Genomic DNA, 27,477 nt, shown 5'->3' on the forward strand with positions numbered 1-27,477 from the left:
GGTGTAAGGTTAAGGGGTGTACGTACATAATTAAATATCTTTCTGTATCGTGATTAGCGCCCCCTGTGTGATGTAGTGTCCACTAGGCCCCACCTGCTTTTTGAATTTTCCCGGCAGGGCAACTTTTCCATCTTAAGTCATCCCTTTCCCCAGTCTCCAGAACAAATTTACACCACACAGTGTAGTGTAATTCGACCAGCAGAATAAGAAGCCATTACTGCAGTGGCACAACGCTCGTGGACAGGTGGTACGCGCGCGTTACATGCCTCTTCGACCAACAGGGTTGAAAGGTAGTACATAAGTTGGCCAGAGATGATGTATAGAGTTGCAACATGAGCATCTCAGTTGTTGGACCCAAAATGGCGGATAATGCGTCAATGCACATGGAAAGTTAGCACACAGTAGCCGCATGCTGTGCAGCTGCACGCATAAAGATCAACCATTTTGTTTCCAAAGTTAGCGCTCCTCCTCCCTCTATAGGCCTAAACAGGTCTGAAGCTGGCTAGGCTAGATGCTCAAAATAGCCTTGTACTGTGGATTTTGTAAGTGGAGGGACTATATAAGTTGATCTTTAACATAAATTGACATCTGACTGAAAAACAAACGATTGGGTAAAGCCCATTAAAAATCTGCTAATGTATGATTGGGACATTGAAGGAAAGGAGGACTTTTTGAACGCCCGGGAAGGTATCCAGACACAGAAAACTTATAGAAATTTAGAAATCCGGCTTCGTCAACAGCTTGTCCAGTACAGGACGACTGTAAACGGCGAGCGATGTTTGACCTACATCTCGACATTCCATGTTGCTCGCGCGGAAGTCACCATTGGCTTTACTTCGCTCTTTGTCCCTCGTCTGTGTGCATTTGGCCGGATGATGCCCTCCTTTTCTCTGGGCGCGTTATTTGTCGAGTTCGGTGTGAGTGGCCTGCCTTGCGCGCGCTGTCATGCCTGCTTTCTCTCTCAGCTCGGCTCGGCTCGTCTGCTTCATCGGCTTGCACCTGTCCCGCGCTTCCATCCCATCGGCCCGGGTCCAATCGGGTGGAATCTTCATTATTTCCCTCCATTTCTCCACAGGAATAACACCATCGATTTGCAAAAGAGGGTGCACGGGAAGAGGGGGGGGGCTGCTGAAGGAGGTGGGGGGGACGTTGGTTCGGGGAACGAACGGACGACGAGTGTGCGTGCTGGGACTTCGCCATCGTCCGCATATTTCTCATTTAACACTCCAGAATGCAGGAGTGATGTTTGCATGTCTATTATCGGACTTGGAGCAGGTCAGGCAGTCCCTGATATCAGGAGAGGGGGGGAAAGAGACTATTTGCCACGTATTCTGGGAGCTGGTGAAATGTAATATCAGTGTGTGTGTGTATATATGTATATATGCACCGAGAAACACCTGTCTTTAATTAATTTGGTCCGTTGAAGCTGGCTTAGTCAAAACAAACTTTTCTTTACCTGGTTGCCCGGAATGTCTTGAGGATGGCGTCATCGGCTTGTCCGTCCTACAGGAACAGACATACGCGGAGAAAGACTCGGCCGACTATACATGTAGTATCACGAGACAAGTGCGTCTATAGGCTTTGTTCCCCAAGCACTTCGCTGTACACATTTTGATAGGCACCTGCTCAAAAATATAAAAGGCGTGGTAAGGTATTGTATATAGGGGACACTTGGCCAGAAATCAGGGCATCTGTTCCAGATATCAGGGCGTGGGGGGGGGAGGGGGGCACTTTGCCCCTGTGCAGCTCTCGAAGACGGTCCATACTATTTTAAGGAGTACCCAACAGTGCTCTAGCCCAGTTCCGTATAAAGTAAAATACTGGGAGCGGAAGATGATGCTAAAGTATACATACAAAAATGTGGTGTGAGTACAAGAGTGCGACTATCGGAAATGGTTCGGAAACATATGTTTCTTGTGCAAGATTGAGTATAGAAAGAATGTATTGCGGTGCAGGTTTGAGTACAAGAATGAATGCAGAGAATGTTGTTTGAGTATGAATGTTTGAGTATAAGGGTGAGTGCAGAAAATGTTGTTTGAGTTTAAGTACGAGAGTGAGCGCAGGAAATGTTTGAGCAAAGGTTCGAGTAAAAAAAGAGTGGGAAATTGTTGTTTGAGTGTCCGCCTCGAGTAGAAGCACCCCCTCATCGGTTGGAAAGAGCTGCGTTGGTCGGGAGTGTACTATAATTTGTTGGTAGCGATGCTGCCGTTGACGCATGCATTTCCTAGTCGCTCGTGAACCAGCGAAATTCAGTTCCGACCACAGAAACCTCTGTTGGTGAGAAAATAGCGCCCTCTCTTGGTCCAACTCGAGGCCTACGTGTAGGTTTGAGCGTAAGAAAGAGTGCGGAAAATGCTGTTCAGGATCGAGAGAGAACCTACGTGTGGTGAGACCTACCTTACAGAAGGGATTTGTGGCCACGGCTTTTACCGAATGAAACGAGAATGAGACGAAATCAGATTGGGAGGTGGAATTTATTTTTGGAGATTGTCTTTGTTGCTGGATGGATCAGGGATGTTATTCATGGAAGTAAGTTTGAATTTTGAGATTGGACGGATTTTCAAAGTCAGGGTGGGGCCTCAGAGATTGAAAGGGTTTAAGCCAGGTGGGCATTTTTTTGTGTACTTTGCATCGTGCTGTAACAAGTTTACAGTACCAGACACTGAATCTTTGTAAGAGTCTTTTTTTCACTCGCGTGTCAGCTGAGTTGTTTATCTCTTTTTCACCTTGCTTTTCTCTTGACGTATACCTATCTCCAGTCAGCCTGTACTTATCAGTTTTCTTGGTATGCTCAGTCTCTCTATTCAAGATAAATGATGCGGCTTCGTATTCGAGCTTAGAATAGCCAACAACAAGGAAGAGACGGAGAAAAAAAACCCTGAAAGTACACGGAACTTTGAGCGGGAGACCCTCTGCAGGCATTGACACACACGGGTGCCCCGAGCCAGTCCCCTTCGTGAGCGCGCCTTGCTCGCCGTGCGTATTATATTGAGCGCCGTCGATGTAGCGCGTGATGGGGGGCCTCCGTTTGGCCCCGCAAGGGGTTGGAAGGGTGAAGTGGCCGGCGGCACCGTGTCGCATTTCCGGGAATCGAACGAGACTAAAAATCCATACATCGCGACTGAAGGCAGAAGAAGAAACGAAATGCCCTAAAAAAACAACCCTCTCCCCAAATTCCCCAGACCTTGTTGTTTTTCGTTCGAATGAATACAAATAATGTACGCTAAATGTGATCTTTGATGAAAGTTCCATAGATCACATCGCATTCTTCGGTAGAATTTATTTCAAACGGTCGCCAGATCCTCTTGTGAAACCGATCTCGACGTTTTCCGTGTATTTAGGACTTGTGACGTATTGCAAATGGCGTCTGTCTTGTAGATGCTATATTTTGCATCTACACGACAGACTGCACTTTATTCATCCTCGTAAGAAGGGCTAATTAATTGCAGAAGCGCACAGTTAATGTCAAAAGTCACACTCCTCGTTTGTCTTTAGTTCCGGCTGGAGTATCAGGCAAGAGATGACCAACCATGATATTTTTGGTTGTCTTAAAGTGAGACGACGAAAGCGTTCGGATCCTTGTTTGAAAAACAAAAATTACCCCTTTGTCTCTTCTCGTCTTTGCTTATAATCCTAGATCGTTGAAAATCTGTTGGGATGTTTCAGAAGTGACATTTACAAATGCGTATACACACGCAGAGATGAAAGGATCATCAGGGCACAAATGCGAAATGAGAGATATGCCCAGGCGAACAATGTCGTATTCAAAAGAAACGCCATAATTAATTCGTTGAATCGAGCAGCATCGAGCCGTATATACTCAGCGGATATATACATTGAGCCTCGGGGGGGGGGACTGCCCTGTCAATCACGTTGATGAGATGTATAATGTTCCTGGTATGAGCAATGTACGCGGATCGGAATCGGATTCGTCCCTCGTTAAAGTAAAATCACGACCAGATGATAAAGCATATTGACCCGAATGTAAAGGTTTACCTGAAATTATTCCATTAGCGCTGAGATGTACAAACGTAATGGAAGCGCCACATGATGTTACAGTGTGCGCTGCATGCCACGTTGCGATGCCAAAATATTGATCCGTAATGAATAGAAGGCATGTACTAAATGGACGGAGCTAATCCAATTACTGGGAGACGGATGACAATCGCGCTGAAAATGAGCCTGGCTAAGAAAAAGAAAATACACGTAATTCTCCGGCAAACTCTCCCCCCCCCCAATCTTCCCTCCCAAACAAACCGAAATGACGCCGAGAAAGACTTGCGCGAACGGAGCAGCGGGCGACTGAGCGCGGGTCCGAGGGGGAAACGGCATTGTTCGCCGGCTGAAAAGAGGCTTCAATTTGCGGTGGGGGGAGGAAAAAGTCAAGTTGCGGAACAAATGTGAACTGCCATCTCCCCGGCGCTCTTAACGTCCGACGTGAACGGACTATTCATCGGTAAATATTGCTTTTTGTACCGCGCGCTTTTTTTTTTCCCTACGCTGATTTCCACTCGGCGAGAGAAAGTGATTTTCCCCGTCTTTTCTTGTACACTTTTACCCTTCGGAAAAAAAAGCTTGATATCCCAAGTGAACGGGAATCAATTTGTGTCGGATGCCTTTTAAGAGGTCTTGGCTTGGACGAAGAAGGAAAAAGATTGTAATTTTCTTCTGGCGACAAACAATGGTTTCCCTGTGGGAACGTTTGGATAGCGATATTCCCCCGCGATGGTTTATCTAAGCGCGCGTTCCGTATAATAATAGTTTTCCCCAGGAATCCACGTCGAGAGATCTGCCTTTTTGTCATCCAAGGGTGCTTTTTCCCTCCCGATTTAGTTGTGCCTGCCATTGTTAATGGAATTATCCCCAAACGGTTGGGGAGGACTAGACATACCCCTGGTTCACCGTGTGTTTCACGTAAAAATCAAGAAAATCGAAGTTCGCAGGGTGCATCATGATATTTTCCTGGACCAGCATGTTACGTTTGTTGTAACTTTCTTTACTTTTCGAATGTAAGTAAACTGTCCGACATCGCATATTGGTTGCTGTCATTATCGAAAAGCATTTTTTTTATAATCATTAATTTGAGGGCGCTGTTGCCTGTGACATCATTGGATCAAGACACTGCGTTTTGAAGATTCCCTGTTCAAATGGTTAACCCAAGATTTGTTCATATTCTGTGAGGGAACTGGCTGCTGTCACGAGCAGCAGGAACAGCAACGAATCACCAAAGGCCCCCCTCAATAATTACAACAGCAAAACCATCGGAAATTCTGGCAAATTATTCAGAATTCTCCAACACTGGGGATTATGCCTTGGATGATATTATTCTCTTGCGCATACTCAAACTCGCAGTTGCATTAAAATGAAAACACGACAATGCCCTTAAAATCTCCCAACAAAAATTGGAAACCAAGTTAAATTGAACACAAATACTGCTTTTTACAAATACTGCTTGAAAACTACATCGTTCGGGCATCATTAAGATCTAAAATTAGAGCACAGTATAGCTCTGTACATGTACATGACATGACAATAATATTGCGCTGTGTTACGTCTGAATCCCGTGCATTTGACATGATTACGTCTAGTAACGTGCTTTCTTATTGCAGCGCTAAGCCAAAAAAAAACAGCGGAAACGGCGGAACAAAGGGATATTTGACTATCCCCCAAACCAGTTTGACAATCAAGATTGGGCATATGCCTACCAGTTATTATGGCAATTCAGATGCAACATTCAACCTACTTTTATCTGGAGATGTTGAAACCAATCCTAGACCAACCCTTCCTGGTCATCAATTGCAACCTTCAGCCAGAAACTCTCACTATCAGACGGAAACAACTTTGAGCATTTATCACCAAAAAGTGAGAAGTCTGAAGAATAAGTTAGACTGTCTCCACAGCAACCTGTTTATTTACAAGTAATTTGGATTTGTCCCTTTTTTTATCCCTAAGTCAGTTTTTATTAGGCCCTATTAGTTGTTTTTTTTTTCATGATACCTGTAAGTGGCGGATCTCCGCTGTTGATATCAGAATAAATAAATAAATAAGTAAAATAAAATAAAATAAATAAGACGTCAAGGAACCCCAGGTGATTCTTGCGCAGCGTGCGATTTCGTTCAGCACCACTTTCTGCCTGATATCCCTGCGAGAAGTTGAGCCGAGTTCTTCCTCTTGAAGGAAACGAACCTCGAACCGGCAGCGTACTGCCGTGCTCGCAGGACTTCGGTTTCTCCGCTCCTTGGGGGGGGTTATCCTCGGTCGTGTTCCCCGAGTCCGTTGTATGCAATATAAGTCTGTAGATTGGGACGGTACCAGACTATTTGATAGTTTGCACGCGTGCGATGTCTTGCTTGCTGTGTTCGTTTTGGCTTCAAAGATTAAAGTGTGTCTTATCGCAATTTTGTACTACCCATCTAAGGAGACTGGTATTGATTTGTAATGCGCTTTTATTTCATTTCGTTCACGTCTACTCTCAAGCTCCCTCCTGAAATGAAGACTTTACCTCGCTTTCCATTTAAAAATGACCGAACCATGAGTGTGGGTCTGTTGTCTCAAGTCCTAATTCCACCGAAAATAATCACCATTAAAGCTCGCTCCGTTGGAATCCCTGTCCCCCCCTCCATCAGCGACCGGCGTATCTCACTAGCGCCATTACGCTTTTCTCCCCCCCAAAACACAGCAATCTCCCTGATGATGAGATAAGTAATTTCACTGATTCGTTCTCTGTCTCGCTCTCTCTCAACTCCGTCCAAAAAAATCAGGAGTATATCCTCGGCCGTGTTTTTCTTGGCTTATTCACCGGGTACACACATTGTCACACGGATTACCGGCGCGGTAACCGAGTCCTCGCAGATGACGGAGCGATGGCATTTTGATCGAGTAACACGATCTTTTGGAAGCCGGAGCTGTCATGTCGACGTAATCCCAACCTTTTCGCTACCATTCTCTTAAATTAATGAATAATGAGAGAAAGAAGGGAGGGGGGGTTGGATGCAGGAGAAGTGAAAAAACAACGCGCAGCGAGAAACAGAGGACAGAGTTAAAAAAAAAAAATGAGGCCCGGAGATGCCTGTTTTCCCTGCATGGCTGCACGGGGAAGTTTTGTTGTCCGCACTATCCGTGATTAAATTCATGTCATCAGAGGCCGAGCCGACCTGGCGCGGTCGGGGGGGACGTGCGGGGGGAGAGCGACGCGGCGCCCGATGCTGTCCTCGCAGCCAGTAATGCACGCCCTACGCACCGCGCTGTCAGCAGGCCACCAGTGACGAGCGCTGTCCCAGCTGTATTGCTGCGGTCGCGCGCAGTTTCTTCATTTTATCACAAAAGAAGAAAAAAAGGAAAACAAGAAAAAAAAAATGGTTCCCTATTACGGTTATATTCTCTTCAAGTTACAACTCTGATAGCTTTTGCGGAGTCCATTTGCTGTCTGATAGAAATAGGTTGAAAGAATGACGCACTCCAAGTAAAGGCCGACTCACATTTGGCGCGAAAAGCGAACACAAACGCGAAAATTGTGACGACAGATTAAATTATTTCTGTTGCGAATTGGAAAAAAGCTGAACGCATTTCAACTCGGGGGGGGGTTGAACTTCGCTGAAAATGTTTCCTGACAGCAAATTCGCTGAGCTGTCGCGCTTGGCTCTCGCCCAAAAGTATGGAACGGCCTTCATATTCGTCTGGAATGTTGCGGTATAGAGCATACCACTCATGCACGGTGTTGTGAATGCATCAGCATTCGTGCACCGAAGGTGCGCACCGCCGCGGAAAAGCCACGACATCAGCGACAACAGGGTTCACGAGGAAACACCGCCAGCATACAGCATCAACAGCGCAAAGCTTTCCACCAGCTGCACTGCATGACGGGCTCGCCACTCGGGTTTGAAGGAAGTTCAAATATCGCGAATCCAAGAAGATTATCGATTAACGCTCCCAGAGCTTTTGTGTGTGCGTCCGTCAGGGGACTCATTACCTTGGGGCGATAAAACTACTATAGTTGTCCCCGCAGAATGATTTCGGTTAGCAAATCGTTTGAACGTTACTGTGATTTACGTTTCCTTCACTTTGGGCTTCCTTTGGGTTTCTGCATAACCGAGAGAGGGAATCATTAACATAAAATGAGTCCACGATGATTCTGCGTTAGTCTTGCTTCCGGCCACATGTGCTTGTTGTTCATTAGGGTCATCTTCGAGGGGGAAAATTAAAGGAAAAATAGAGTCGTGCTTTGTTATAACACACCAACTCCTAGTCGATGATCTAACAACTCTGTTACCCGTCACTGGAAAAAAAAATTGCTTGCAAGTTAAACGATTAATGGCTAATTTTAATTCTTGACTGAATGCATGGTTGTAGTTGTTTGTCCGACCAAACATTGCATTGCAGACAATCAGCGGGGGGCACCGTATGACTTCGTTAACGCCCCTTTAAGTTAGGTCGTTTCCCCACAGACACAGAGTCCAACGTTATATATCTGATGTTTCAACAGCGTTGATCCACCCTGGTGCCATGTGCTTGAGCCGTTTCCTGCATTCCGCAAAACAAGGAGCATTTTGATGAAATTAGTCGGCCTACTTTCTCGTCCCTTCCAAATTCCATTCGGCCATTCTGTGAGCGGACCATAGACAACTGTTATCCGTCCGCACCGACCGAGTAACAAAACAGACCTTAATTTGCGTCTGTGCGATTTTAATGACACTTGGATGTCGGACTCGCGCGTTGGGGGGGGGGTCGGAAGATTTTGTGTGGATTTCTTTCAGTGAATGTGCCGGCAGCGGGGGTTATTCGGTGAGACATTGGCCGTGTATATTGTATAGTGTGTCCCAGATGCGGGTGACAAGGGGAGAACATTCCCTCGGTGGAAAAGAGGGAAAGTAGGCCTACTCAATCTGGAATTTTTCGAAGTGAGGAAAAACAGGCGCTGTTATTGCACATTGTCGACAGTTTGGGCTGATTCGTCAAGTATTCACTCGCAGATAGCGTTGGAGCCGTTTTCATATACCAGGCAAAATATGGGACCCCCCTTACCTGTCCAATCCCTACACACACTCTAGACTATTGTTACCTAACACATCCCCCCTAGAAGTCTGTAAAGAATTCCCGAGATTCCGATCAAACAATGACCAACACAAAGGCGGGGGGGGGGTGTTTCTCTCCGTCCGATATCTTGCTTCAAATGCGTTTTCCAGTCATTTCCACACGAATATCGCGTAGACGACTACTGGCAAAATATTGTTACAGGTGTAGGAATAGAGCTCTGTTTACAGCTGTAGGCTAAATTACACTCTGAAACTTGCGTTTTGCAATTAATCACAATATTGCTATCACTTTAACATGTTTCGATGCTAAACGTCAGGTTGTGAAATTCCTAAGCACCAATGTCCATTAACATTTAACATTTTAACATTCATATCGCGCATTTTCTATTAAAATATGATCGAATGCGCGTTACAATTTGAAACCATAAAACTACTACGTATACGTTTAAAATATACATCAAAGACATGTAAACCGTATAAAATTATTCAGTGGCTAAACGCTATCCATCAAAATTCTAAACACGTTGAACATTTCAACACGTTTATAAACTGATAGCAAGATTAAGAAAGTGTTCAGAAGCAAGTTCAGAAGCAATTTAGCAAGTGTTGCTTGCTAAACAGTTGATTGGTTAGTTTCACACAAAATGGAGCGATACTAACCTTAGTTGAAGACGTACGAACGATTTGCAAGATCTCTACGGTTGCCCATGTCATTTTGCATCATTGCCAGGCATGTCGTAGAAAAGTAAACCATCCCAGGAGATCTTACCAGGCATGCATCTAAAACTATGCCGTGTCGGCCGGTTGCAAAATGCACGAGGGCAATGTGTACATAATTATACTACCACACTTTTTTTTCTTTCAAAATCGTCGCTCGGTGGTTCTTTTTTTTTCGGTTTCGGGGTCCAAGCACTCTCTACGGTTTCACCAAGCTGTCATAAATTGCAGGTTCTGTTTTGCCCACCTGAACCCAGGGTTATGAGTTCCCAGTAAATACTTCAGCGCCGGTCATAAACACCCTACATCCGAGGTGCGGAATTCCGGGCGACCACTGTGTATCTGTCATTTTATGGGACTTTTGCCATTTGTTACGTCTTAATCCGGTGTCACGGGGTGTTTTGATGTTAATATCCGAGTCCTCCCGTAACAGAGAAGGCTATGCTTGGACCAACGTGTAACATAGGGTATGAATTCGCGGGATTGACTCATTGCATCCAAGGCTATTGTGTGCAGGCGGGGACGTTTTTAGGACCGAAATGTTTCTGCTTTATTGGATGGGGTTGGTGGGTGGAAGGAGGCCTATACGTATTTGGATATGAGCACTTTTTAGGACTTGATATTTGTTCGCATAAATGTTGGCAATAATGATTGTTTTCGAATTGAAAATAAAATGGATTTTCAATTCGTGTACCTTTTGTATCAGTGCACATGTCATACTTTGCAACGGAGGACAGACGCACAAAAGGAACGGGGAATTTGTCATGTCCTCGCTGGTTAGAACTTGGTTCAACTCTTGTCCTCTGTCGTGGCTCAAGTGCTCAGTCGGTGTGTGTAGGGGATGAATAGGTGCCTTCCCCTGTAAGGTATATTGAAGAATCTAACGGGTGTGTCAGCGTATACGGGCTGTAGTACAAATCTGGCCCTGTTCCTTGCAATGTGAGCTCAGCCGCCCAAAACTCGCAGAATTAGCGCGGCACAGTGTCGATGAATTCAATAAAACCTTGCTGCTTTCGCATGTGGCAGTGGCAAAAATCGTGGTTTTCTTTCCTTTTTTTTTTGGGGGGGGGGAGGCGGTATACCGTGGAAAAGCGAAACGGTGACGGATCGACAGTGTAGTTCCACTGCACTGGTGTATGACCGCGCCAAGACTTCACTCGGCACCAGTGCTTCCACAAGTAAAAAAAAAAAAGTTTCCTGAAATGGAATCGTGAATTTCCTGAAATTTGATGGGTATTTCCCGAAATTTTCAAAAGTGCTTCCTGCTTGACTTTGTCGTGCTTTCTCACGAGCTAGTATATATGTATGTCTATATATATATGTACATATATATATTTTTAAAAAAACAAACTTAAAACCCACCTGACCGCAGACTAAAGGGCTAGTCTAATCGATGCATGCATCACGCGCTTTTGCCGTGACACCACAAGTACCAATGGTGCAGCACGCACAATCCCAGTCATTATCTTGCCCAGGCGAACTGGGCAACCGGCTTACTCAATAAATTGGTTCGAGGATGACTGCCACGGTGGTGATGCACGCACATCTGGTGTGCGATCTGGAATACGTGAAACGTAAAATTCGGCTTCGAGAAAAAAAAGGAAGTAACTTGATGTTTTTATGTTTCACTAATTTCAATTTAAAAAATTATTCCTTAAATTTCTGAATTTCCCGAAATATCTCGAAATTATTCTCTTTCCCGTAATTACCCGAAGAACACCCAAATATCCCGAATTTCGGGAATTTTCGGGTAGAGTGGAAACATTGCTCGGCACGCGGCGTGATCTCACGGCATCGGAATACGCGGTTGGATATCGAGGGGATGAAAACCGTTGTCACGAATTGATTTATCCGCGGCCGTATAACTGCAAATTGAAGATTACGACGTCATTATGTTGAGCTATAACTTCAGAATTTATGGGCTCAGTCTGTGTTATGTAAACCAAAATGTGATCCAGATTCGTTTTTTTTTCTTTTTAACCTGACTTGGGGGTTGCCGAAGAAGCGATCGGATTATGTGTCATTGAGACGTCACAAAACTCTTTATGTGTAAATTAAAGAAATGTTTTCGACGAGTCCTTGTGCAGGCCCTCCATAGTTGGAGGAATTGATTGGTAAGCCCGTGCATGTTCCGTGAAACTGAAAGATTGAAGCTAGATCTGGCCCTTTCCGATAAAAGGGGCTTCCAGAGCAATACAGCTGCGTCTGTCGTCAGCTCGTCCCCACGACTTTCTAATGGAGCGAAGGCGAAGACCTAGACCTAGCAGACTCGGATCATGCTCGCGTCTGCAAATATTGGCAGGGGACTTTGTGTGTTTCGCTGAACAAATTCACGAGAGGGCGCTTTTAAAGGAGCTTGATGCAGTGGCGCTCGCTGTTTTCAAGTGTTTGCTTTATTTTTTGCCTTGTCCACTGAAAAGACTGGCTCGATTTGGTGCAGAGTCGTTGGCGTATGAATTAGAGAGAGGTCCCAAGCCTTCCCAACTTGACTGGGTTTCTCTCTGCGGCGGCTCACCGCAAAGGGGGCACCGCCGTATTTATAGAAACATTGTTTGTACAAACAAAAAAACCTCATCCGACGTATAGCACTCTCTTCCCGGTAACCATCTGACAAAACAAACAAATCGCGCGAACTGTTTTAGCAGTGCGCTTTTTTCACCAGCACGATCTATGGGCCGCCGAAAGGAAAATATATACCGAGAAAAAACGTGTGAAAAACATGTGTAGTAACGAAGAAATGAATTAAGTAAGCATTGAAGTGATTTTGTGTAACAAGTATAATTTTTTACTATTAATGTAGGTGCAGTCATTTCACCTTTAAACAAGGAAGTAAGGACTTCGGTGTGAACTACTCTGCTGACATTGGTCTCTGATTCTAGTCTCAGTCAAAATAAGAGTCTCGAGAGACATAAAAGACCTTTTCGTCTTTGACCAAAGCGTATTTTCCCCCAAATCTAAACCCACTTTCGTTTTTCAAAGCATGCATGACATTGTCTCCGTTTGGCGTTCTCTCCAACAATGTTCCAACACACGGTCCATTGATTGAGAGATAGAAAGAAAAAGTAAGTATTAGATCCGTTTGGCAGACCATACTCTTTCCCGGCTCCGGCCAGAGCCGGGGGGGGGGATTCCGGACACCGCAAAATGACAAATTATTGCCTGTCCTGGACCGGAGGAGCTGGTCAGGTGCCCCGCTCGTAAATTCGTCACTTTTCCGGGACGGGACGGCGTAACACGAACCACGCAGAGAGCGGGCGCCCCGGATGAAAGGACGCCGGCCGCGCACCGGTAATTCTGTTTACTGCCCCTGGTGCTGCAACCCGGTCGTAAAGTAACACTTTCGGGACCGTAAATCCTGGCCCCGCGGTTTCGGCCCTCCGTTTACACCGCGTGACGGTTTGTGTAACATGCGGACCGATCAGAAAAAACCGACAATTGTATTTGGGTAAAAGTCGGTGTTTACAAGAAAGCAGCGTAGTGCGCGAGTTTGGTTGGGAATATAACGTTTGTCAAACCACAAGTTGAAATGGTGTCTCGTAAGTCGTCCTGTGCGCTTTGCCGCTTGAGCTCTCTCTTTATTGAGGCCAGTTGCACCACATCACGTGGAGTTTACGGTATCCGTGTGCCATCCTCCCTCCTCAGAATAAAACTTTAAAGGGCAAAAGATAACCGAATGGGTTCCACTCGCGAGTTTTTTTTTCCAGTAGGCTGGAACGTGACACCGATTTCAGGGTGCATGATTTACTGCAGTGGCAGCCATAACTTGCCAATATCGGCTCAGTAAATGTGGTCGCCCAATAGCCTCGTGCGGATTCCTGCTCGTCACGAAGCACATCGAATTTCAGCCCCTCGAAGGGAAGGAAGGACGTCATTTTTGGCCCTGAAAATGCCAAAAAATTGCTCACAGAGGAATTCCAATCCCTTATGGGGGAGGTAAGCCAGGTAGATCAATACAGCCTTCCTACTTGGTGTCACTCCTCACCTGTACGGACTTCGTGTTTGTTTAGCATTGACATTCTTGCAACCCATCTTGTATCACTTAGTAAAAATAACCAGCGACCAGGCCTCATCATCATGACACGGGATGCTAGATTTATTGTCAATAACCACATTCCTGGGCAAGGTTAGCCCCCGAATCAACAATTAAAGATCATTTTGCGGCACATGAATAGCTTTATGGGGACTTATATGGTACCCTTAAAGGGTGCGAGCAGACCGAGACGGTAATAATAACTATACATTATCATTGGTTTTTCTTTTACACTGATAATCTGTGTTTTTTCAGAATATGCGGTGGCTGAGGATGGCCAATACCATGCAGTGGACAAGAACGCAAGTAAAAGTTTGACCATAATATCGTACTCAGTTATTTTGCAAGATAGGGACATGCGTTGCTTCTCCATGTGCACTGTGGAAGGAACAAAAACATGTCCTGTCCTCGGTAGTCAATCCTTTGTTTAAAACGGGTCCGTGGAAGTGTATGCGCTTGTTTTGGAGAGAGTGGTGTGGGAACAAAGGGATACAAAATGCCCTGTCCTCTGAGGTATCGAACCGTATGACTTGTGTACACTTTATTGGGTAGACAGTCTGGTACAGCCGCCCTTGGTGGTTACAGCCCAGGAATGAGTTCGCGAACAATGCACAGTTTATTCTGAGAAACATGCACACTGCTCCCTCGGGACAGAGGGTGTTGTACCTCATAGGTTCGGCTGGAGCCGAACCTCGGGTTCTAGTACATAGCCGGTGATACACAGGATAGATCGGGTGCTTTCTTCATGACTCCACAGAGTAGATTGATCATAATGTTATCTTTCACTGGCCAAAAAATACAAGAAGCTTGCTACTTTAAATTAAAAATGAGTCTAATCATTGATGTACATCTCTTAACGATGTACGTCATGCTCATTGATGTACCTCACAACGTGAGATGGACATCGCCGACGTAGTGGATGCTAAACCTCATTATTGCGTGTAGATGGTGCTATACGGAGGAAAGCTGGTATGGACATCGCCGACATAGTGGGTGCTAAACCTCATTATTGCGGAGAAAAGCTGGTATAACTAGCAAATTAGCTGCTGTGAGGAACATGCCTTCTTATTAGTACGATTTCTCTAACATTTTGTAGCACTTGTGTAGTAGTAGAGAGGTCTGACAATGACCACTGTGCTGAATCTCTTTGCCCAGCAAGAGGGGAAGTTTTACAAGAAATGCTTCGAGTTATCGAAAATCAAATTACACTGGGGAGAAGGTGACGAGGTTTCAAGTATTATCTGCGGGTTTTTGACCTGAGCAGGCAAACCACTTGTCCCCAGCCACTTGTCCAGACTTTTCACTGACCCCAGCTCTCTTGTCAAGAACCGAGTTTACCGTGAGATGGACACCCGCCCCTGGGCGACTGTCCTCGGCGAGTGATGAGCCGGTTCAGGTACGGGCCAGCGAGCCATGCCCGGCGGCGGTCCCTGAAGTCCGCCCATAATAGCCAGCTGTGTGTAGAAGCCGTGCAGATCAACCGAGCCGCTAAACAAATCAACAGTGTTTACTTAGCAATTAAAGATTAATGATTTCCCCATTCGCACTTAACTCGCGAAATTTCACGGTTGCGGCACTGGGGATGTTCGTACTTCCCATCTCCCCCCCCACGTCCTCTCAACAGCCATGCCCTGTTCCTTACCGTCCTGTCAAGCTGGGGGCCCACCCGGTCACTGCATGCTCGGTCAGAGTGCGCCTCCGGCCCCGCAGGCAGTTTTTAACCCACTCGTCAGAAACCCTGTTGTTGCACCCGTGGGCTATAGTGCCATGCCATACTTTTTTTTCGAATAACGACCGCAGCTAAGCGAAAGTGACAAGCCGGTACATGATCCGCGTTTTTTGTCTGACTCGTCTAGCACCCAACCCCTCAGCGGGGAAAAAAAGACTGATCTGTATTTTACTGGAGAAACCCAGCCTCCATCGGGGACAACAGGATCGATGAAGTACATGTACATGTACGTTCCAGATCCCCGCGTCGAGTGACATATTTTTTTTCAGTGCGTTGTTCTCTGGGGCGCGAATTAGTCTCAATGCTTTTACCAGCTGGTGTTTGGATAAAATTAACCGTGTCCATTTTTTGCGGCTATTAAATCAAAGGATTTATTACGGTCAACTTAGGTCGGTCTTCCGTTTGTCTTTGACCTGGTGTCAGTGTGTATTGACCTTATAATTAAAAAATGTCCACTTTCAAACTGTTCCATATAAAAAACCAGATGTCGACAGTCGAAGTGGGTACATATACCTTTTGTGTACCAAGTTCATATACCGTGAGACACATGGCTTAACTGGGGTGTATAGAGGGCACACATAATAGGCACAGAGAGATACACATCCACATAGGCAGCAGCAGAAAAATCATAGTTTCAGACGGTGGAGGCCCAATTGGGGGCGGGGCGTGATCCCCAAGGCTTTCTTAGGTACGCCACTACCGAGACATTTCTCTCATGCCACGTTTACGTCAAAGCAACGCATGCTTGGTTCTACTGTGTTTATTCCACTTAATACATGAGCATGTCTTGTGTATTTTCCCTACGTAGAGCAACTGTATCTGGAATCGTTGGAGATTGTTTAACGGGTCTTGTCGACTGAAGTTCTGAGGACCTCTTGCTCTGTATCCATCTCCAAAGTGGCCTCTTATTTCTCTTCTCTTTAAAACCCAATGTCACCATATGGGGGGTTAGGTACCCGTGGCCGGGAAAGGTTCAAACGTCAACCTACAACTACGCCACCGACGGTGATGGTGCCCAACCAAATCTGCAATCTGCGCCTGCATAGGTGCACAGCACCTCTTGTGATCCGGGGGGAAGGGGGTTACGCCATGCTTACTTACAAAACGGCACTGACATGCACCGTGTTACGGGATTTTTTTTTTCAGCACGAGAGTGCGTCGACTTTGCAAATGACAATATTATCAGTCGTAATTGAGCCAAGTCCGGATGAGATATATGCATCTGTCTAATTACCCTTTTATCATTCGCCAGACTGCCTCCTCTGCCCCCCCTACCACTCCGGGAGAAAATTTTGTCACAATTTCAAGATTGCGCGCTGCCTTGCTGCAGCCGACAAGAATTGTATTGTGTAAGGCCGGCCGAAAGGGCAATCATGCGTCCGAGCCTTTCAGGCCCAGAGACCGAGTTGAGTAAATTAGATGGGTAATTGGAAGATTTTCTTAGGATTCTTTTTTTCGTCCTGTCTCCCATTTTCGGCTCCTTCAGAAGCGTTCCCGGTTTTACATCCACCTCCCCCCTATCTTCTTCGCCTTGGCAGCAATTCTGCTCGAAATGAACATCAAAGCAAGCACGAGCGCGCTGGCCTTTTCATTTGACAAGAATGAATTAGCGCTCATTTGGGGCGGCTCGATGTCATTTTTTTTACACACCGGCTGATTGAGGAGAGACCGCGCGCTCTGCTGTGTCCTTCACCAGCCGTCCGCATCCGCACATAACACCGCGCGCGACACGATATAATGGTCGCAGGCAAGGCGAGATAACTTCTTTTACTGCACAGCCGCGCTATTCTCCCCGGGGTCGACATTTTGTTCAGAGGCAGCCAGCTTGAACTAACGTCTACGTGCCTCCTCTTTTTACCCCTTTTTGTAACTCAAGCTTGCCGACGTGGCGAGCAATTAAACAGGAACTTGAGACGATGCATTAACAGTGGAATCACCCCTCTTGTGAAATGTTGCCACTTCGGTAATCCGGAAAGCTTAGGAGGCTAGAGACAGTTCTGAAAAGTACAACCGTCAGTTCTTTTTAAAAATAATAACAGCAGATTTTTATAGACAAAGTAGTCGATAAGTCGAAGTAGTTTCATTTTTTTACCGAACTGAACCTATATCTTGACAGCCACACGATGAAGGGTAACAAATCCAATCGCGATGCCAATCGTGCATTGTTAACAATATCAAAACTCACTTTTCACAATGAAACATGAATATGTTAACGCAGCAAAAATGAACCCCGAGCTGGACGAAGGGAGGGCGCAATTTTGCGAGCAATGTGGGCTCCTTTGGTGTGAATCATTGGTCTCCATTATAATGGTGGGAACTGCACTTCGCTGGTTTATAAACGATTATGAAATGCACGCCCAAAACGATATTGAATACTGCCCTTCAACCTGGCTCTTTTGAACCGATGAGGGGGTGCCTCTAGTCGTTGCTTGAGCTCCATCTACCGAAACTTCCAAGCTAGTTTCTAATTCGACGATATGATCGAAAATGAACTACACTGCATCCCCGTATCGATTCACATCGACAACCCCCAAATCTTTGCGAAGATTTAGTTCATGAAAGCGAGTCCGTTTTGAGTCGATTCGACTCATCAGACGAGTGTTTAGCTTTGTTTTCCTCGATTTGAAGTCAATGAGAACGATTCCATCCCCACGATGGGATGCCACTCCATCGCGGGTTGCTCCCCGGCTCACACCGGTGCCTATTTTCTCATACACTTCGGTGGACAGAGGCATGTTGGAGTAAAGTGGCTTGCTCAAGGACACAATGTATGGCCAGCAGCTGGATTCGAACCCCACCCGCGACCCTCTTGAGTGACACCCCCCCCCACTGTGGGCCACCCTTCCGTCAGATTACATGACATTGTGCAGGCCTATCTCATTCCCATGTTCTTCAATACGTAGCTTCTGTAGTTGCTCATTTGGATTCCCTTGCTCTGAATAATATCATACATTGGAACCACTGTACTGTCCTCTTCAGTGGAATTAGATGGCAGGCCAATGCTGACATCACTGCATTGTCATACATTATCGGTGCATACTTGACAGCCTGCCGCTGAATTTCTTACAACCTTGATGTCACTTTACACACAACCGCAACGCAGCCGAGATGACTCGAAGACCTTGAATTTGGATGATTAGAAATTAATTTGCGCACCGTGGGGCCATTATTATGACAGACGAAAGCCAGGGGATTGTCACCCGATGGAGAATAGTCTTTGGCTTCTTTACTCCAAGGGACACAACCCTGAACGCCCCCCTCCAAAAAAGAAAAATATTCTCCGAGCCCCAAACAATTATGCGTCGACGTCTGGCGTGCATTAGATGATTAGTAAACGAGAACCCGTGTATTACTGACGCAGGGGAGAAAGAAGCGAATCGAGATCAAGCCGTACGAGAAGTCCATCTCGTGTCATTATACGGCCACACGCAGGTCTTCGCGGCACCATGAACCGCCATGGCTAATGATCGGGGCCCTTGCCGCCCTTGTAAGGTAGCTTATTCGCGGAAGGAACAACGGGTCCATCTCTTGGCCCCCCTGCCCGCGCAATCCCGAGCGTCTCGCAACCTTGGCGTGGACTTAACTCGGTAATCGCCACCGCGCGCCCCTCCCTCTGCCTAGAACCCCCCCCCCGTCGTTTCAATTTCAATTCGGTGTTATTGGACAGATTTTTGTGTCCAGCACGAGCAGTGTCTCATTATTGTATGCTCACGTTTTTGCCCCAAGTCCTTGAGGGGAAGAAATTCCCCTGCTGAGTTGGATGTCTAAAGTAGTTGGTGACACTTTGACCTTTGTATCCAAAGCCGTGGACAATGCGCGGGACGCCGAAAGTCAGGTTGATGTTTGAAGTGTAAATTTTTTTTTTCTGAATGTTGGGCACTTGAACTGAAAGGTGGGGGAATATTCGGTAGAACCTCCCCCAAGAAAGTCAACACGCCGTGCAGTCAGACAAAAAAGCACCAGAATAAACCACGGGTAGTTTTATGGGTGAAAAATAACATTGGTACAGTGACGAAGTAATCATGTTTAAAAAGTAAATACGTGTACATGCATCAGCGGCCATTGACGCCAGTGCATATTGCTACGGCGATTTAAAGTGGCATATCTCGTCCAAATATCCAAGAGCACTTTCGTCTAAATGCGCTCACAATGTACATTGTGCGCAGCCTGTTTGTAGGACGCATATCGGCTGCAGACCGCTCAATACGTTGTTTTTGAATAGTTGGTGTTTTATTGTATTCGTAACCCGTGTGCCTTTTCGCCTTGCGGAAAGCTCATTAGAAAATGCAACACAGCGTATTCGTGTCCCGTAACAGAACTAAAAGAAATCTGGATATTTAATGGTAGCTATTGGCTCCTGAGTCGATATTTGTGTTATCGTTTTGAGTGATTGGGAAATTAACCGCAGTCTACTTGATTTTGGTTTTAAAAAACACTGGAAATTTCATAAGTTAACACTTCACAATTGTGTATTTCCTTACATGTCGTGCCCGTAAACACGGTCATGGTTTTATGCGACCAGCGTGCGCCCAGGGAAAGATTTACTCGCGAAACCAGCTTCAGATGACCAAACTTGTTTTTGTTTCATTTTTTGGCGGAACTCTGTGTTGTCACTGGTACTCCACAGTCCTCACTCGACAGTTCATTTTACCAAGAAATAACGTCTTCGATCCCGCACCTGTCCTCCAAGTTTGAAGGGTGTCGGGGACGGACATCCTTCCTCGGTAGAATTGAACGTTCATGAGCAGGTACTTTCCTGATAAGAGTCGACGGCCATTTTGTATACAGCCATGCAACGGGCGGAAACGGCCCGACGTCCGTTTACAAGCCGCTTAAACGAGCATTATCGTCCGGAACGATATCAGCGCCAAATTGCACCGGCCATTGACGCAAATTGGAGCGGGCGTGTGCTGAGTCCAGGGGCCGGTACATACAACGCGCCAAAGCTGAGCTGACAGGCGACAGAGGCGCTGGTAAAAGAGACAGGCCGGGCAAACCTATCCTCCGTAAACCAGACTTGGGTTTCCATCGTTCAGTTTTTCCCTCGCCACGGAGACCCTCGCCGATGCCCATTAGACTCAGTTTACTCCTCGTTAACGCTGGCCCATTGCTTTAAATTTTTTTTTTTTTTACTTCCGAAGACTTTAGTGCTCGTTGCAATCGCGCGCCGTGTCAATGACAGCTCCCTGTCTGGCCCGGCACTGTCTGCCCTGACTAGGGAGCGGTATCACGCAGTGTCGCGTTTTTTTTTGTCGAGAAGGATATCGCTCGCCCTTAATTTCGTTTGGATTAATTCCACTTCAACTCGGATTTGTTGAGAAACGTCTGTTTCGGAAGGTATCACTTGCCCCGTTTTTAATGAGCGTGCAGCCAGCGTGTCGCCATGCTACACGCGCGGACTGACAAGGACGAAAAACGAGGAGAGGATTTAGACAATTTGAGACGGGAACTGAAAAATATTGTCTTGTCACAATATGTGCTTCAGGATGGTTGAGTGCTGCATCCCCTTAAAGACACACCGCGATCTTTGCGCTGGGGCTTGTTCTTTGGCGTTTCTAAATGTTGGGAAAAGTGCTATGGACCTCAGATTTGGAGTTTCTGTATTACACAAGATTGTCCAATTCTTCAGTTTTGGTAACCTTAGTTGTGTAAATTTTGGTAACTGTAATTGTAAACAATAAAGCAAGGTAAGTGAAGAATGCTCTCCCGGTATCTTTGTGTATTGTTTGATCCCGAAATGGTTTAATAACATGAAACATCCATGACTTCGACCTTATTTTTGAACATTGGAGCAATATACATGGACAAGGGAAGAGGCGGTATTTTACCCACAGCGTTAAATCTCAAATACTGTTGCCCTAGCAGTAACGCCATTCGCGTGTGTGTATACTTATTCATTCAACTCGTGGACGTGGAACAACAGAGGACAGTGGTGTCCACAGTCGACTAAACGTCCAGGTCCTCGAAACAAGTTGGTGTATTAACAAAAAGCCGGCCAACAGGGGTCCGCGCTTAGAGGTGTTCACAAAGTCACGCACGTACTCTTCATGTCTTACTTTTCTACCAGAGTGGACAGAACACGAAGGTGTTTCCCTGTTTTCGGTGGTTGGTCATTGGTCCTCGGTGCTAAGTGCCTGTTCTCATTCTGTGGGGATGCCTTGTCCTTTGCGTTACAGTAAAACACACGTGTGTGGATGTGTGCGTGTGCTCACACAGTTATGTTACTCGTGTGGACACTCCTTTGTTTTCATGCAGTTGGTGAAAATACTCATTTTTCATGAATTGGAAACAAGTTTTCAGTTGGATTTTTGTAAACCATTTCCTTAGCTGTTCCTCTTCCATTTTTATACAACCTGTGACCCTAACCTCCAAATGCCTCTAAACTTTTTCTGAGAAGGGGAAATTTCCCGTGGACATGGGTAAGTCCACAGAGCATCTCCCCTTCCTGCATCATGTGAACATCTTTTGTTCACATGTTCACATTAGGTACGTATTAGGTAGCATACACTCACGTGGCTTTTACATTCCATCAAGATGGTCTAGACATGGAGCACCCTGTCTCAGACAAAAGGTCAATGCTGAAACTAATACCTGGACTCTTTTTCATCGAGTGGTGCACGGACGACCTCGACCCTCTCTCCGATCTAACTTTTTTTTTATCAATTCTTGTTTTAAACTGAAGCATCGTCTCCCTGTCAGTGCACGACTGGCGCCTTTAATTTTCTTTCCAAAGATCATCTCGTTAACGTGAAAATTTTGTCCATTCATCTGCACGTGTAGTGGAAAGGAATATGGAGCGGAAGTGCAGAATGACTGCGTGGCGGGTAGACGAGTGTTCTCCCATGGACACTGAACTCGGCTTGTCTACCACACTTCACGGGACCATCATTGCATTTCTTTCGAGGACTGTCACACGGAAAACGTGTCATTGCCAGCTCGAGATGACTTCCAACAAAACAACTGAAGTTGGAACTGATGGGAGGCACTCGTGCCTCTCGTTTAACGCGTCTTCTTCACTTTTCTCGCACGTTCTTGAGCACTTGACGGCCGATCGCTTACCACGATCGCAGACCTCACCAACGATTCGGATCATCAACAACCGACCGTCTCACTTAAGCTTCGGCCTTGTGTCGACGGCGCATCGTCCCCCCTCGTGTTGTCTCTTTGCCTGTCTGCATGCATGTCCTTATAGCCCGCCATATCGGTGTCGGGGGGGGGGCTCGCTCTCGACTGTCGCGCGCGGTCAGCTCAGCTGCCGCACAGCATCGGAGGAAGTCGAAAGGTGCAAACCAGTGTACCCGACGCCCGGCTGGAAATATCATCCGAACGTCAATATGTACTCGGTGCCAGGTTTGAACCTGCATGCCTGCGTGGCCCATGCCGTGCCTGACCTGTGTAGCCCCCGCTGCCCTCCGCCGCGCACGCTGCGCCAGCAATAACATTTGCACAGAAGCGGGGAGGAAACCTTGTCTCCCGCGCGACTCCCGGAAGTGCCCACGATTGAACGGGCGACATTCGAGAGCCAGGCAGCGGGGCGGAAGCCGCGCGTCAGCGCCGGAAACCGCCGGCATTGGACGGTGCACGCGGGACGACTTGCGCTGGCACGCTCCGCCGACACGTTGATCCTCGGAAGCGGAGCGAGGGCCAGCCAGCTACCGTGTAAACCATCCACTTGCCCCCGATACACGATACAGACTTCACGGTCAATTGTATATCCAAGTCGCCTCCCTGTAAACGGTTATGGCTTTGCCAGAAGGACGACTTGTTGAGCCATCATTCAACCATGCATGCCTAATTTGTAAACTTAGAAGTGTACAAAATTCGCGGGCATGCCGACAAATACTAATTAATCACCTTGGAAAACGCACTCTCACCTTCATTGGTGGTCATTAATTCCATCTTCTGTTCCCGTGATATCTGATACACATGGATGCGATTTCAGATGTCAAACTCACTTTTCACGGATTTCGTTTTTTCTTTAAATGTTTGGAAAGCTGAGGATCTGCCCCTCTCAGGCAGACGCGCTGATGTCTGAGATGGTGTCAGCTGTACATTAAAGCTGCGTAGTCGGCAATGCTAGTTGGTGAGGAAGACCATTAAACTATGCATGCATTTTTTCATGGGGGGGGGGAGTTGCCACAGAATGACAAAGATTTCTTCTTCCAGAAATGAGGAAATCTTTACAGCAATTTCTTGTTTTCGAAACCGTGTCAAAAATGTAAATGTTTTTGTTCAGAAACTAAATTCAGAGCAGTATCAACAGCACTCTTGCTTCTTTGACGAAAATGGAACAGTGTTCCACTTGTGGTGAGAGCAACGAACAAACAAACACCCTTGACCTCTCTACACACTTCACAATATTGTCTAGCCGACAACAGAGAATTTGTGGGTTTGAATGCGTCGCTCGTACAGTGTGCAGCCACACTCTGGAGGTACGCTTTTTTCAGATCAACAGCAACTTTTTTTCATATCGACAACGTCATCGTGTTTGTGTGACTCGCAGGCTTTACAGTGGGGAATAACAAAACCGCGTATCTCAAGTGATTGCAAGGAGAGACGCCGATAAAGTAAACAAACAAGCAAACAAACAAAAGAAACCACGTTACCTATTCCGTCCCAGACCCCTTTGCGATAGTATCTCTCCGGTTCTGCTGTGCGCCTCCAACTTTTTCACCACCCCATAAAAACAAAAAACGGAGCTCGAAGACGTCCACATCTCTTCCCTACCCGTTCCGTCTTCTCTCTCGTCGACAATTGAAACCTAATTTCAACACGGCCCTCGAAAAAACCCCGCATAACCTCCCCGAACGCGGTTGACATAACCCAGTTGCAGGGTAAACCCAAGGTGCAAATATTGCTGTGCGGTCGAGTCTTCATCTTGTAAAGAACGTCCCTCCTTGCGCGCATTTTTTTGGGGGTTGTTAGTTGTTGGCAGAACCTCTTCCGTTGATACACCTGTGACCCCCAGGGGTCGCGGCGAAGGGGAGGGGAGAATGGGGGGATGTTTGACTGGGCAGCTCCGGGCTGTCCTAGATCGGTTGGGAGGGGGACAGCGCTCGGCGACACCGGAAACTGTTTTCTTTTCATTTTCGTCAAAGGAACCGTAGAGGGGCTCCGCGAGAAGCTGTTTGCCAGCGAAGACGTCATAATTTCAGGGAGGAAACTGCCGTCCATGCTCAGCGTTCCTCTCGTTTTTTATTTATACTTTTTGCATTTTTTATAGGTTTTCCCGACCGAATTCATCATCTTCGCACACGAATTAGCTACACTTTCATTCAAATAAGCAGGAGATAGACTGACGATCTAGATCACCTTTTAAAGAGCAAAACTGATCATTCAATTTCATTCTAAGAGCGTGCGATTGTTCAATTTTGTTATTCCAAAAGTGAAGGGTCAGCCTTCATTTTGGAAAAACACGCAAAAAGCATTCACTTTCGCGCGGACACTCCCGCGGTATGTGTTTTGGCGTTCAATTTTGTGAATCGGCAAGCATTTGTCAGATTCGTGCAGTGTTATTCATTACACGTTCAATCATCTAATTATTTTTTCTGTGTGACAAATTTATGCAAAATATTTCATGAAAGGAAACATTTGGTTCACGGGTAGAGATCTCTATAAAAATAACGATTGACCAACGTTTATTTGCTAATTTGTATTTTTGTTTCTGTTTGAATCGTTAGGAAAAGAATGAATAACAGCGAAGTAAAATTATTTACATCACACAAATGGACAAAGTGGGGAAGTGTCTAAAAAGGATGATAAAAATAGAACGAAACGTGAAAGCAAAAAAAATTACTTTTAAAAATGTTACAAAAAAGAAAATACGCCACCGTTTGACAGAATCCGAACAATCTTAGTAGACATGCACATTTACGGAGAGTGTGTTTCTGGTTTTATAAAATAAAGAAATTCCAAATCAGTAAACTGCATCTAAGAGATTTTTCTTTCAGCACCCGTGAGGAAGGTCCAGTGAGAGTTTCATTTCTACATTTTGATTCAACGGGCAATCAGTATTGGAACAGATTTATTCTTGATGTGTAATTTGAAATAAATATAAAATATACCGTCAAGTCAATACGTGGGACACCCTTCTAGCGTGTTTTCTATTTGAAGTCACCCTTTCTGTTCTATAGGCGTCTTAATTTGCCGTATATTCCTCTTACCTTTAAGTTTTCCAATTTAAAGACTCAAAACGCGAACATGATTGCCCACAGACGAAAAATGAAGTAAACTTTGGGAGGAATTTCCCATTCCAGTCACCCAGCGCGAAATCGAATGACGGTTATGCACTCTTCGATTGAACGAAATTAGTTCCAAAGTGAATTTGTTAAAGTACACTATTCGACACCTGTAAACGAATTTGAAGGCTCTACCGTATGAAAAAGAAACACGAGAGCAACTAGATGGAAAAAACCCCTTGGAATACGAATGGACAGTATTGAATTTGACCGTGAAGGTGACGAATTCGGCCGGGAAAATCTATATAATAGGACTAGTCGACTATAGTAGCACAAACCGCTTCTCCACAATCTTATTTTTCGATTCTGCGGCCATTGGAGAAACTCGGGTTTTGCCTGTGCCATGTCGGGGTCCCGAGATGAAATGCATGAATTTTTTTCCAGCGAGCAAGTCTTACTTGAGATGGATGTTGGTAGTGAAGATACTCCGCCTACTGCAGCGCTGCCGAGCAACTAACAACCTTCGTCTATTAGGCAGAATACCCCTCGATTATTTTTTTTTCTCCGATCTCCAACATGAGTCCAATCTCCTCGTCGGGCGATGCACGGGCTGAGCCCCGTGCTCGAGGTTAGCACAGTTCGTTCATTTATTTTGCCCATTGAGCACGATGCGCCCGCGGGGCTTCACATTATTACCGCCCCTGGGCACGAGGCCGACGCATCCTCGATTCCCCTGCCTCCCTCCCTACCTCATCCACCGTTCGAATTCGCCTTGGAGGGCACCGAGCGGCCGCCCGAAGAGTACACGGCCCAGCAAATCCATATTAGACGCAGAATAATTGTTTATTCACATTTTCTCTGTTCCTGCGAGCAACATTGTTCAATTACATGCATCGACAGATTGATCAAGGTGGCTTCAACCAGACTGAATTGGGGGAAAGAGAGAAAGGCAGAGGAAAACAAGTTCAGCCGACACAATCCGAAGGAGTCCGAACGTAACTGAGCGTAAGCGATCTCGAAACAAACCGAACCGAAATGGGCGAAGGTATAAATCGACACTGTCAAATAAACCATATGCTGAAGGCGTCAATCATAAATGAGATGCCAACGTTTAGTATAGGAGAAAGTTCCTACACGCATTAAAACTGAAAGTTATATCATTGAGTCAGCTAGAGTAAATAAACAGCCTAGCGGGCAGCTTCAGTTTGCAGTTTCCTGCGAGCAAGTTTTGATATTGGAAAACTGCAGCCTCCAAAATCACAACAGACGATGATAAACGCTTCACTGTACACGTACTTTCAAATTCTATCTGCATAAATGTTAATACCTTACGACCTGGCGCACAATTGGGCATCGAAACGTAATATCTTAAAGCGTATTCACTTTATTCAATCGTCGGCCACATTGAATTATACGGGAGGTCAATTCTTTCAGGGGTTTAAGATTTTAAATGAAAGCAGTAACATCAAATTTCAAGACGAATGAATACCTGTCTACCCTAGTATTATTTGTTACATCTGTATTACGTTAATTAAAACACACCTTAATCAAGCCACTTAAAGAAAAAATACAAAAAAATGTGCTTTGGAAAACGTCAGAATCCTACAAATAGCCCTGCAACAATCATCACTGTTCATTTTTTTGTTTGCCGTAGATTTGGGTTACACGATTGAAATGGCTGTTGCGTTAATAAGGCCTATTTCTATGGAACGCCAAAGAGGCAAAAACTCAGAGGCCTTATATATTTTGTGTGTGTGCGAAGTAGGAGCTGTTCGCTTGTTGTCACAGATA

General features: G+C 45.8%; 1 protein-coding gene across 2 annotated transcripts in view; it reads left to right on the forward strand.

The window, feature by feature from the left end:
* Positions 1–27,477, forward strand: part of LOC110985210 (zinc-regulated GTPase metalloprotein activator 1-like) — a 64,126-nt gene that overhangs the window by 25,215 nt on the left and 11,434 nt on the right. Inside the window, exon 12 of one of the 2 annotated variants that reach the window (XM_087144104.1) lies at positions 14,035–14,085. The exons of the other annotated variant lie outside the window; for it this stretch is intronic. Coding sequence (XP_087000230.1) covers positions 14,035–14,085 — 51 coding nt within the window. The remainder of the gene's footprint in view (positions 1–14,034; positions 14,086–27,477) is intronic. 2 annotated transcript variants of the gene reach the window in all.

This window comes from Acanthaster planci, linkage group LG12, assembly GCF_054643075.1.
Source record: "Acanthaster planci isolate LZ-2023a linkage group LG12, COTS_SCS, whole genome shotgun sequence".
Lineage (NCBI taxonomy): Eukaryota > Metazoa > Echinodermata > Asteroidea > Valvatida > Acanthasteridae > Acanthaster > Acanthaster planci.